General features: G+C 48.4%; 1 protein-coding gene across 3 annotated transcripts in view; it reads left to right on the forward strand.

The window, feature by feature from the left end:
* Positions 1-56: 56 nt before the first annotated feature.
* RRP7A (ribosomal RNA processing 7 homolog A) overlaps positions 57-12,055 on the forward strand; it is a 19,081-nt gene continuing 7,082 nt past the window's right edge. For 2 of the 3 annotated variants that reach the window (XR_010411298.1, XM_045872400.3), the window contains exons 1-7: positions 57-205; positions 6,021-6,223; positions 7,636-7,778; positions 10,071-10,196; positions 10,837-10,954; positions 11,345-11,442; positions 11,823-12,021. Coding sequence is in view for 2 of the 3 variants with exons in the window: in XM_045872400.3 (XP_045728356.1) it covers positions 6,082-6,223; positions 7,636-7,778; positions 10,071-10,196; positions 10,837-10,954; positions 11,345-11,442; positions 11,823-12,021 (826 nt within the window). In the remaining variant the exon portion in view is untranslated. The remainder of the gene's footprint in view (positions 206-6,020; positions 6,224-7,635; positions 7,779-10,070; positions 10,197-10,836; positions 10,955-11,344; positions 11,443-11,822; positions 12,022-12,055) is intronic. The other variant, XM_064590531.1, reaches the window with a different exon arrangement.

A 12,055-nucleotide genomic window follows, 5' to 3' on the forward strand; every position in this document is an offset into this window, starting at 1 on the left:
CTTAAAGGATTCTAAATGACCTTGTGGGACCTGGCACCAGAAAACCGGAATTTGCTTTCCTACTCACCAGCTACGATCTTGGGGCACTTCCTCACAGGACTTGCTGAACCCCCATCTCCATAGCAGAGGATGTGAGCATCAATGTCTGTGAAGTACCTGGCACAGTAACTCCGTATGTCCTGGGCCTAAAGTGCCTCCTCACTAGGTATTAGCATGATCAGCTCCAGCATAGAGTTAGGTCTGTTCATAGGGAATAGGAAAGCCTGAATTTTGCCTTGGTTTGAAGACATCAAATTTCATAGGTGAAATTTCTCTCTCAGATCAATTATGCATTAGAAAAAAATTAATTTGCTGATGGTTTTTGTGTGGTTTACCATCTTTGCACATAGTCATATTGTGCAACTCACTACCATCCATCCCCATAACCCTTCATTTTGTAGAACTGAAATGCTATTTCCATTCAACAGTGACTTTCCATCTTCCCCTCCTCCAGACCCTGGCAACCATTTTTACACTTTCTAAGATTTTGATTACTCATACAAGTAGATTGGTACAGTATTTATCTGTCATGGACTGGCTTATTTCATTCAGCATCATGTCCTCAGGCTTCTTCCATGTAGCCTATATCAGAATTTTCTTCTTTAAAGTTGAATACTACTTTGTATGTGTGTGTATACCACATTTTGCTTATTCATCTGTGGACAATTGGATTGTTTCCATGTTTTAGCTATTGTGAATAATGCTGATGTGAACACAGGTGTACAGATCTCTCTTTTAAGACCCTGCTTTCAGGGGCACCTGGGTGGCTCAGTCGGTTAAGTGTCCAACTCTTGATTTTAGCTGAGGTCGTGCTCTCAGGGTTTTGAGATCAAGCCCCAGGTCAAGCTCCGCGCAGGGCATGGAGCCTGTTTAAGACTCTCTCCGCCCTCCCCCCACCTCTACCTCTACCTATCTCTCTCAAAAAGAAAAAAGACCATGCTTTCAATTTTTGGGGGTCCATACCCAGAAGTGGAATTGCTAAATCCTATGGTAATTCTGTTAGTAATTTGAGGAATTGCTTTTCCAGTTTCCACAGCGGCTATACCATTTTTATATTTTCATATTGGTTTATTAAGGTATAACTGGAACAGCTCCTCTTCTGGGAAGGTAGAATGGAAGTACTTAATCCCTATCCTTTCCACTAAATCGAATTCTGGGGATTTTATATAAAACAAACATAAGCCTGGAAGGTGGAGAGAAGGCAGACTGGCTGGGGACCTTGGGACCCTGGGACCCAAGGAATTACTGGCACTGAGCTCCCTGAGTTTTCTTTTTGCTTCACATCTCAAACTGGATGCTGAAAAGGCAGACAAAACCCCAAATAAGGGCCAGAAAAAGAAGAGCTTAGCAAGACTACAGCCAAACCACAGAGGAAACTACCCTGACTTCAACATAAGCCAAGTTGGGAGATTAGGTTTCCATCCTCACTAGGCTGTATTGGGGGCACCCCAAAATTCCTGTTGGGGTGGTGTCCGAGAAGGCCAAGCAGGGAGCTGGAACTTTAAATTGGTGTCTGTGGAGACTATAGGAGGAGAAATGAGGCACCTTAGCCCCTTCCAAGCAGGGTGTTCTAAGTAGAAGTGTAATGGGATGATGGAACTCACCCCCACAAGGCAGTAACTAGGAGGCACTCCCACCCTGGGTGTCAGCAGACATCAAGCAAGGACCCTGAACTCCAACCACACCTGGCAGTAATTAAGTGGTGCCTTTCCAGCCCCATCAGAGGAGGTGTGCTGTAACAGAAAATCTAAATAAGATGCAGTCTTTTTTTTTTTTTTTTTTTAAGATTTTATTTATTCACCTGACAGTGAGAGAGGGAACACAAGCAGGGGGAGTGGGAGAGGGAGAGGCAGGCTTCCTGCAGAGCAGGGAGCCCGACATGGGGCTCGATCCCAGGACCCTGGGATCATGACCCAAGCCGAAGGCAGGCACCTAACGACTGAGCCACCCAGGCGCCCCAAGATGCAGTCTTTATAACAACCCCAAATGTCCATGTTTCGGTCAAAAATGGACTGAAAAGACAAGGAAAATAGAAAACGGGGTGAGGAGACAACACTGAGATGAGAGATGTTAGAATTATCAGGCAAGGATTTAAAAGCAGTCATCATAAAAGTGTCAACAAACAATGAACACACTTGAAACAAGTGAAAAAAAATACGAAGTCTCAGCAAATAAAATAGAAGGATCATTTAGAGCTGAAAAATACAATTACCAAAGAAGTAGTAGAGAAAGAATCCTTGAACTTGGAAGGTAAAACAATAGAAATTAACAAATCAAGAAATACTTAAAGACTTCAGGGACCTATGACAAAAAAATCTAAAATCTAAAAAATCAAGAGTACCAGAAGGAGGGAAGAAAAATTGGGGCTGAAGTAGTTGAAGTAATAGCCATCTAAACCTGTAGATTCAAGAAGCTCTAAGAATCCCAAACAAATCCAAAGAAATTAACACCAAGACACTTCACAGCCAAACTTCTGAAAACTAGACAAAAATTTTAAAAGCAAAAGAAAATGATACCTATAAGGGAAAAACAATGTGACAGGTCCCTCAACAGAAACCATGAGGCCAGAAGAAAGTGGCACACTTAACAAAGTTGGGTCAACCGAGAATTCTACATCCAGCAAAAAAATATCTTTCAAGGTTCAGGGGTAATTCAGACGTTCTAAGATAAAGGAAAACTAGGGGAATTTGTTGCCTGCAGACCTACCCTAAAATAATGGCTAAAAAAGCTCTCTCAACTTGAAAAAATAAAAGAAGGAAACTTTGTGTATCAGAAAGGAAGGTAGAGCAAAAGAAATAGTAAAACTATAGGTAAATAAAATACTTTTCTTCTCTTGAGTTTTCTAAATTGTTAAGTTGAAACCAAAATCATAACATTGATGCGGTTCTCGATGTACATAGAGGAAATATTTAAAGCGATTACTTTATAAATAGGGGAGGGCAAAGGGAAATAGAGGGAAGTTTTCTACATTTCGCCCAAACTGGTAAAATGTCAACAATAATATGTGGTAGTAACTTAAGTATATATGATGAGATCCCTAGGGTAATCACTAAAAAAGATAATACAACCAGAAACACTACAGATAGATAAAAATGAATTTCTAAAAAAAAATGTTCAAGTTAGCCACAGGAAGGCAAGAAAAAAAAGACAAAATGTGAGATTATATCACTAAGATCACTATATCAAATGTAAATGGTATATATCTCCATTGAAAGACAGAGATTGGCAAAGTGAGTGAAAGAACATGCCCTAATTTATATGCTATCTGCAAGAGACACATCAAATATGACAATATAAGGTTGAAAGCAAAAGGATTGAAAAATATATATCATGCCAACAATCCCCAAAAAGTAGCTGTGTTAGTATCAGATCTATTAGACTTCAGAGCAAAGAAAGTTACCAGAGATAGAGGAACATTATATAATGAAAAAAAGGGTTGATCTACCAAGAAGTATAATCCTAAATACATATTTACCAGGTAACTGAGCTGCAAATCATGTGATGCAAAACCTGATAGAATTGGAATAGCAAATCCACACTTACACTTAAAGACTTCAACACCCCTTGCAACAACAATAGGTAGAACTAGACAAAGTCAGGGATGTAGAAGAACTTAACACCACCAACCAACAGGATCCAATCAACAAAGAATATTCCACCCAACAACAGAAAACATTCTTTTCAAATACCATGGGACATAGACCAAGATAGACCATGTCCTGGCCCATAAAACAAATCTCAACAAGTGTAAAAGAATTAAGTTCATACAGTGTGTTCTTTGGTCACAGTGAAATCAGTAATCCCGGGGTTAAATATTGAAAGCTTTCCCTCTATGATTGGAGACAAGACAAGGATGTCTGCTTTTACCACTTCTGTTTAATATTGGAGGCTCTAGCCAGGGGGATTGGGGTAGGGGAGGAGTCAGGGAGTTGCAGAGAAAAGCATGCAGATTGGAAAGAAAAAAGTAAAATTATCTCTATTTGTAGATGACAGGGTCTTTATACAGAAAATGCTAAGGAAGCCACTGAGACTACTAGAATTAATAAACAGCAAGGTTGCAGAATGCAAGGTCAATTGATAAAGTGAGTAATCTAAAACTCATATTAGAAAACAATTCCACTCAGCAGAGAATCAATAAAATAGGATAAATGTAATACTTAAATAAGTGTACTTAAAATAAGTATAAAACTTACATCCTGAAAACTACAAAACATTGTTGAAAGAATTTAAAGGGATCCTGAGTAGCCAAAACCGTCTTGAAAAAGAAGAGTTGAAGAACTCACACTTCCAGATTTCAAAACTTAAGTAAAATGCTACAGTAATCAAGACAGTGTGGTACTAGCATAAGGATAGACATACAGACCAATGGAATAGAATGGAGAGTCCAAAATTAAAGCCTCATGTATCTGGTCCATTAATTTTCAGCAAAGGTGCCAAGACAATTAATTCAGCGGGGGGAAAGAATAGTCTTTAACAAATGGTGCAGACAACTGGATACCCTCAAAAAATAAATTTAACTTCATCAAAAATTTAAAAACTTTTGTACCTTTAAGAAAGGGAAAGGACGGGCGCCTGGGTGGCTCAGTTGGTTAAGCGACGGCCGGCCTTCGGCTCAGGTCATGATCCTGGAGTCCCGGGATGGAGTCCTGCATTGGGCTCCCTGCTCGGCAGGGAGTCTGCTTCTCCCTCTGACCCTCCTCCCTCTCATGCTCTCTGTCTCTCATTCTCTCTGTCTCAAATAAATAAATAAAATCTTAAAAAAAAAAAAAAAAAAGTGAAAGGACAACCCACAGGAGAAAATATTTGCAAGTCACGTATTTGATGAGGGAATTGCACCCAGGAAAGATGAACTCTTACAATGCAACAATAAAAGTACAAATAACCCAGTAAAAAATGTGCAGACTCTGAGTAGACATTTCTCAACAAAAACCCCACACAAATGGCCAATGAACACATGAAAAGATGCTCTACATCACTCATGATCAGGGAAATGTAAATCAAAACCTAATGAGATACCACTCTACAATAATTAGGATGGCTATACCCAAAAAAAGGACATAAATAATGGTGAGGATGTGGAGAATTTGAAAACCTCATACTTTGCTGGTGGGACTTTAAAATGATGCAGCCACTTTGGAAAACAGTCTGGCAGGTCCTCAAAAAAGAAAACATAGAGTTACTGTAATGATCAAGAAATTCTCCTAGATACGTATCCAAGAAAGATTAAAACATGTCTGCACAAAAGCATAGAATATTCATAGCAACATTATTCACAATAGCCAAAAGTAGAAACAACCCAAATGTCCACAGGCATATATGGATGAGCAAAATGTGATCTATACCTACAATGAAATATTATTCAGCCTTGAAAAGGAAGGAAATTCCGAGACCTGCTATTACGTGGATTAACCATGAAAACATGCTAAATGGAATAAGCCAGACACAAAGGGACACATATTGTATGATTCCATTTATATGAAGTATCTAGAGTAGTCAAATTCATAGAAACAAAGTAAAATGGTGGTTACCAGGGGCTGGGGGAAGGAGGGAACAGGTACAGAGTTTCAATTTGGGAGGATGAAACATTCCGGAGGGCGGTTGCACAATAATGAGAATATACTCAATGCCCCTGAATTGTACACTTTAAAGTGGTTAAGGGGCGCCTGGGTGGCTCAGTTGGTTGAGCGACTGCCTTCGGCTCAGGTCATGATCCCGGAGTCCCGGGATCGAGTCCCGCATCGGGCTCCCTGCTCGGCGGGGAACCTGCTTCGCCCTCTCCCGCTCCCCCTGCTTGTGTTCCCTCTCTCGCTGTGTCTCTCTCTGTCAAATAAATAAAATCTTAAAAAAAAAAAAAAAAAGTGGTTAAAACGGCCAACTTCAGTGAGGTCTTCACTGCTATTTGTGGAATGGAAGAATGGAAGGTTGCGTTCCCGCCACGCCAACATTTACTCACACATTTACGTGCTCGTCGTTCCGAGCAGACAAAGGTGGCGCCTGGAAGCGACCGGAGCCAGAAGGTGGGCCCCGCGCGCCGCCGTAGTCATGGAAACGCGCACGCTCCCAGCGCCGAACTGCAACTCCCAGCGGCCTCCGCAGCTTCCGGTTGGCAAGATGGTGGCGCGCAGGAGGAAGCGTGGGGCGCGGGACTCAGAGCAGGGGGTTCCGAGCCCTCCCGGTTACTCCGGTGAGTCGCGGCGGCCCGGCTTCCCCGGGAGGTGGCTCCGGACCCCCGCGCGGCTGGGTGGGGGGCCCGGTAGCCCCGAGGTCCCGGACGCTGCGCCCTGCTCGCGTCTGGCGGCACTCTCCCGGGGCGAGCCCATTTTGGCCACCGCTTCCCTTGGGTAAACCCCTGTCGATCCACACTCTCCCCCCGGACGAGTGAGCCCACCGCTTCTTATCACCTCTGCCACTCCTAGTCTGGCCCCTATCAGCCGTCACCCGGCTGTGCCCTCCTACCTGGTTCTCCTGATTTTGTGCTTGCCCTTGCCTTCTGTTCGCCCACGTGCCGGAATGTGCGTTCTAAAGTCAGATTTAGATCAGATTTTGCCTCACGCGCCTGCCTATATACCCCCATACCCACTGAACTCCCTCCAGTGGTTTTGCAAGTTAGCACCTAAAACAAAACCCGAACTTACTGACTTGTGTGGCCCTGCATGTTCTGGCTCAGCCGACCTAGAGCTCTTTCTGTTCCTCTGGAGCAACAATCTCTTTACACCCTCAGGGTTTTTGCGCTTGAGGTGCCCTTTTCACACAGCTGTGCCCTGTGACTTTAATGTTAGTTTCTCAAAGAGGCCGTTCCGACGCCTAGCCAAAGGCTTCTGCCGCGCAACCACTCTGCACTGTTTTCCCCTTGCTTTCCTGTTTGATAGGATCTTGTTACGTGCTTCTTTGTTCATTGCCTTCTCCTACTCTCATGTGAGCGTCCCGAGCACAGATGCTGCAGCTGTATATCCCCAGTGGGCTCTGAAGAAGGCCGTAGAAAAACAGAAAACAGCCCCTAGCATTATGGGAATGTGAGCCATTATCAAATGATCACACAGATAGAGACTTAGAGACCGGGAGAGGTTGTCAAGGCACAGAGCAGGTGGATCTAACTCAGCACGTAAGGCTCTCTGAGGAAGTAAAGTTAAACGTGAAGAATGGGTGGAGGGTAGAAGGTTGACGTTTCAGGTAAGGAAACGTGTGAGCTTGGGTGAGGCCTGGGCTTACTGGAGGGATAGAGAGAAGGCAGAGTGGCAGGCCCTGCACAGTGGTGGGGGGAGGGCTTGGCAAAAAGATGTGAAAGGTGGTCAGGGTCTGGCAAGGCCTCCAGCTGACGTCAGGATTTTGGTGTTGACCCCAGGAGCATCAGGGTTTGGACTCCCCTCTCATTTTGCTCCCCACCTGTAATAATTGCCTGTTCTCTCCCCCACCTGTTTGGGTGCCCCTCCTGGGCAGGTTCTCTGTTCATTCACTCTCACAGCCTGCACAGTACCCTGCACAGGCCTGGCCTAGGGGAAGGGCTCAGTGATGGAATGGACAGACAGATGGGACTAGAAAGGGACAGCCTGAGCTTGATTTTCATGCCATCCTTCCCTGCCCCCATTTCCCGTCCAGCCATCCCGATCAAGTTCTCAGAAAAGCAGCAGGCTTTTCACTACCTCTATGTGAGAGAGCACAGAGTTCGAGAAGGCACCAAGTCTTCCTGGCCTCAGAAGCGGACCCTCTTTGTTCTCAATGTGCCCCCATACTGCACAGAGGTGAGCTGGTGTCTGGGAGGGAACCTCTAAGGCTGGCCAGGAGCTCCAGGCAGGGTTGGGTTCCCACTGGCCTCCACCAGGTCCTTATTGGGAGATGGAAGCATCTAACTGAAGCCCCAAGGGAGGGCAGCTAGAGGGCTGCTGCTTCTGTCTCTTGTGACAGGAAATGGCTTTTTATTTATTTTTTTTAAAAGATTTTATTTATCAGATAGAGAGAGACACAGCGAGAGAGGGAACACAAGCAGGGGGAGTGGGGGAGGGAGAAGCAGGCTTCCCGTGGAGCAGGGAGCCCACTGCGGGGCTCGATCCCAGGACCCTGGGATCATGACCTGAGCCAAAGGCAGACGCTTAATGACTGAGCCACCCAGGCGCCCCAGGAAATGGCTTTTTAATTTTTTTTTTTTTTAAGTAATCTCTACACCCAACATGGGGCTCCACCTCAGGACCCCAAGATCAAGAGTCACATGCTTTATCGACTGAACCAGCCAGGGTGCCCGGAAATGTCTTTTTAAAGATTTATTTTAGAGAGAAAGAGCATGAGCACGTGCAAGGTGGGGGGCAGAGGGAGAGGGAGAATCTCAAGCAGCCTCCATGCCCAGTGTAGAGCCTGGTGCAGGGTTTGATCCCAGACTCTGAGATCACGACCTGAGCTGAAACCAAGCATCAGACACTTAACCGATTAAGCCACCCAGGCACCTGGAAATGTCTTTTTAAAGCTGTGGTTTAAAAAGTACAGTCTGGGGCCCCTGGGTGCCCCAAAAGCATCTGCCTTTGGCTTCAGGTCATGATCTCAGGATCCTGGGATCGGGCCCCGCGTCGAGTTCCCTGCTCAGTGGGGAGCCTGCTTCTCCCTCTGCCTGCCGCTCCCCCTGCTTGTGCTCACACGCTCTCTTTCTGTCAAATAAATAAAATCTTTAAAAAATAAAAAAATAAAAAGTATAGTTCTAAGAAGCTCAAAGCTTTTTATTATTTCCCAGGATTCTTTGAATTACATGTTGTTTTTCGCTGATTGTAACAGTGATACATCTCCATACGAAAAAATAGAAGATAAGATTATTCTCTAAATCTATCCAGACATTAACTTATTTTCACGAAAACGATTAAGTTTTGCATTACGTAAGTTCACAGAAGAGAAACTAAGGGTGTTGCTGGATTTTAGATTGTTTTTCAAGAAAGAAATATTAACTTCTAAAGATTTATTTATTGTACGGAGAGCAAGTGGCGGGGGGCGAGGCAGAGGGAGAGAGAGAATCCTCGAGAGAAATACTAATTTCTAAAAGATTCTTGGACAGGGGCGCCTGGGTGGCTCAGTAGTTAAGCGTCTGCCTTCGGCTCAGGTCATGATCCCAGGGTCCTGGGATCAAGCCCCGCATCGGGCTCCCTGATTGGGAAGCGTGCTTCTCCCTCTGCCACTCCCCCTGCTTGCGTTTCCTCTCTCGCTATGTCTTTCTCTGTCAAATAAATAAATAAATAATCTGAAAAAATAAAGATTCTTGTACAGTCAGAGAACGAAGCAGAGGAGAGGCTGTGTCATGTCTTAACGTTTCCTGAAGCGTAGCGTGTGTACAGAGAAGGGCCCGGGCCCTAGGCTACAACTTGCCGCCTTTCACAAACTGAACACACCCACGTACTCAGCGCCCAGAAACAGAACATGACTTGCGCCCAAGAAATCCCCTCAAGGGGCTCACCGCCAGCCTGAGTCCCAACAACACAGAGTTAACTCCAGTTTTCAGTGGCTGCTCAGGGAGGAAAACTTAGTTGGTTGTCTCATAAAATCAGAATACTCCGAATAACCCCAGAAACATTCCCGCCTATTCTCGTAATAGAGCCTAATCCTCCTTTGGGGATCGTTCAGCCAGAGAAAGGGGCAGGGAAAGACGGCTGGCCTTTCAAAGTGAGAAATCCCTTTCAGGGACAAACCAAACATCCCGGGCACATGCTCCCTGCAGGTCCTGTCATAAAGCCAAAAAGTTTATACCTGAATTCTGTCTCACGCTGCGTCTGCTCCCTCCCACGTCTCATGGCCAGTGGCGGTGTGGTTTTTTTTACTCAGTTTTGAACGTGAAAATGCACAGGGTTGTCGGCTCGGGCCGTGGGAGGGCAGGACGATGACCGTGCGGAGGAGGGTGTGGCTGGCTCAGGGCCTGTGTACATGCCCCTCAGTTGGGCAGACATGGGCTCCGAGACCTTTGGGAGCCCTGGTCCCCTGGCTGTGCCACCCTGGGCAGAGGGAGGCTCCCTGAGGCCCCCGCAGCCCCTCATGCTGTGCTTCCCCCGCCGGGTCTGCGGCAGGAGTGCCTGTCCCGCCTCTTCTCCCCCTGCGGCCCCATCCAGTCTGTGGGGTTACAGGAGAAGCCAGAACTCGCTGACAGCCCAAAGGAGCCAAAGTCAAAGTTTTTTCACCCCACGCCCATTCCGGTAAGTGTCCAAGTGCTGTGGTCTGCTCACCTGGGGGCGCCGCGGGGTGTGGCCAGGGCAGTATCCCCAGCACCTCTGCGCCTTTCCCTGGATTTGCCACATCCTTTAGCTTCTCGTCCAGCTCTTCCATCGTCCTGCTGAGAGCCCAGAGACCATCTTGCTCGCCGCCCTGAAGGGCCTCCCTGAGCTCCCCTCCTGCTCCCCCCCCGAAGTCCCTTCTTCCTGAGGCCCCATGGCCTGGTCTCGTCTCCCCGTCCCGAGCCCACATGCCCTCCTGGCGTAGCGCAGTCTGAGCTAGCATGCGCTCTGTCCGCTCCCGGTGTGTGGGAGCTCGCTTGTCGCTGCGTCCCACCTGTACCTGGAAGGGAGGTCCCGAGTGTCTCACCTCACCTGGGTCGCCTCTGGCAGAAGTTGGAAAGCTAGCAGCATGGCTGTGTGTCCCCCGCCCCCACCCCGACCCCAGGATTATAGAGAACTTCTTGGTCATCTTCACCAAGGGGGTTCAGAACAGTCCAGCACATGTCCCCTGGCCCAGCGACGAGTCGGGCTGAGGGCGGCTGGGAGCCCTGGTGCCAGGAGCCGGGTGGCCGGGAGGATGGGGGGGTGCTGGCATTCTGACATCTCTCCTCCCCCCCTCCAGGGCTTCCAGGTAGCCTATGTGGTGTTCCAGAAGCCAGGTGGGGTGTCTGCTGCCTTAGTCCTGAAGGGCCCTTTGCTGGTCTCAACGGAGAGTCACCCTGTGAAGAGTGGCATTCACAGTCAGTACCACGGCATCATCACGCCCTCCTTCCTGGGCCCAGGGTGGGCGGAGGGGAGGGCCCAGCCTGCTGCCACTAGAACCTTCCTTGGGCCACAGGTCTCCGTCCTCGTGGCCTGTATGAGAAGATCCTGACTGGGGGCGCCTGGGTGGCTCAGGCAGTTAAGCGTCTGCCTTCGGCTCAGGTCATGATCCCGGGGTCCTGGGATCGAGCCCCGCGTCGGGCTCCTTGCTCAGCGGGGAGCCTGCTTCTCCCTCTCCCACTCCCCCTGCTTGTGTTCCCTCTCTCAAATAATCTTAAAAAAGAAGAAGATCCTGACTGGCTGGGCAGGTGGGGCCTCGAGTATCGGGCCTGAGGAAGCCCCGTTTTCCTCCCTCCTTTCTCCCTCAGAGTGGATCAGCGACTACACAGACTCAGTGCCAGATCCTGAGGCCTTGAGGGTCGAAGTGGACACGTTCATGGAGGCATATGACAAGAGGATAGCCGAGGTGGGGCTTCCACAGGGAACGTGGGCCACGGGTGTTGTGGTGTCGCTGCGGAGGGGGATGGGCGGTGGCACCCTGTGCTGGTCACTGTGTAGAGTTCAGGCTCCCTCTTTCCCCACTGAGTCCTGTGTCACCTAGCTGGGTGACGTCTAGTCTCTGGTCTGTAGGAAACAGGCTGAGGGACGAGGAGGCAGTGTTGGCACCTCTGTGCCCCCCGCCCCCCATACTGAGCTACTGGGAGGGAGAGGGCGCAGCAGGTGACGGTGGGTGCCCGGGGAGGTTCTGGGTGCTGCAGGGAGAGCCTCCAAGGGAGGGTGGGGGAGGGGCACCCGAGGCTGCAGGGGGTCCCGGGGTCTGCCCATCACAGCGTCTGCTCCTTGCAGGAGGAGGCTAAGGCCAAGGAGGAGGAAGGGGTTCCGGACGAGGAGGGCTGGGTGAAGGTGACCCGTCGGGGCCGGCGGCCCGTGCTGCCGCGGACAGAGGCTGCTAGCCTGCGGGTGCTGGAGAGGGAGAGACGGAAGCGCGCCCGCAAGGAGCTGCTCAACTTTTACGCCTGGCAGCACCGAGAGACCAAGATGGAGCGTAAGGGAGCGCCCCAAACCCGTGTGCTTCAGCC

The sequence above is a fragment of the Mirounga angustirostris genome, unplaced genomic scaffold (assembly GCF_029215605.1).
Source record: "Mirounga angustirostris isolate CCGP_5_RB_7025 unplaced genomic scaffold, mMirAng1.0.hap1 SCAF_5, whole genome shotgun sequence".
Classification (NCBI taxonomy): domain Eukaryota; kingdom Metazoa; phylum Chordata; class Mammalia; order Carnivora; family Phocidae; genus Mirounga; species Mirounga angustirostris.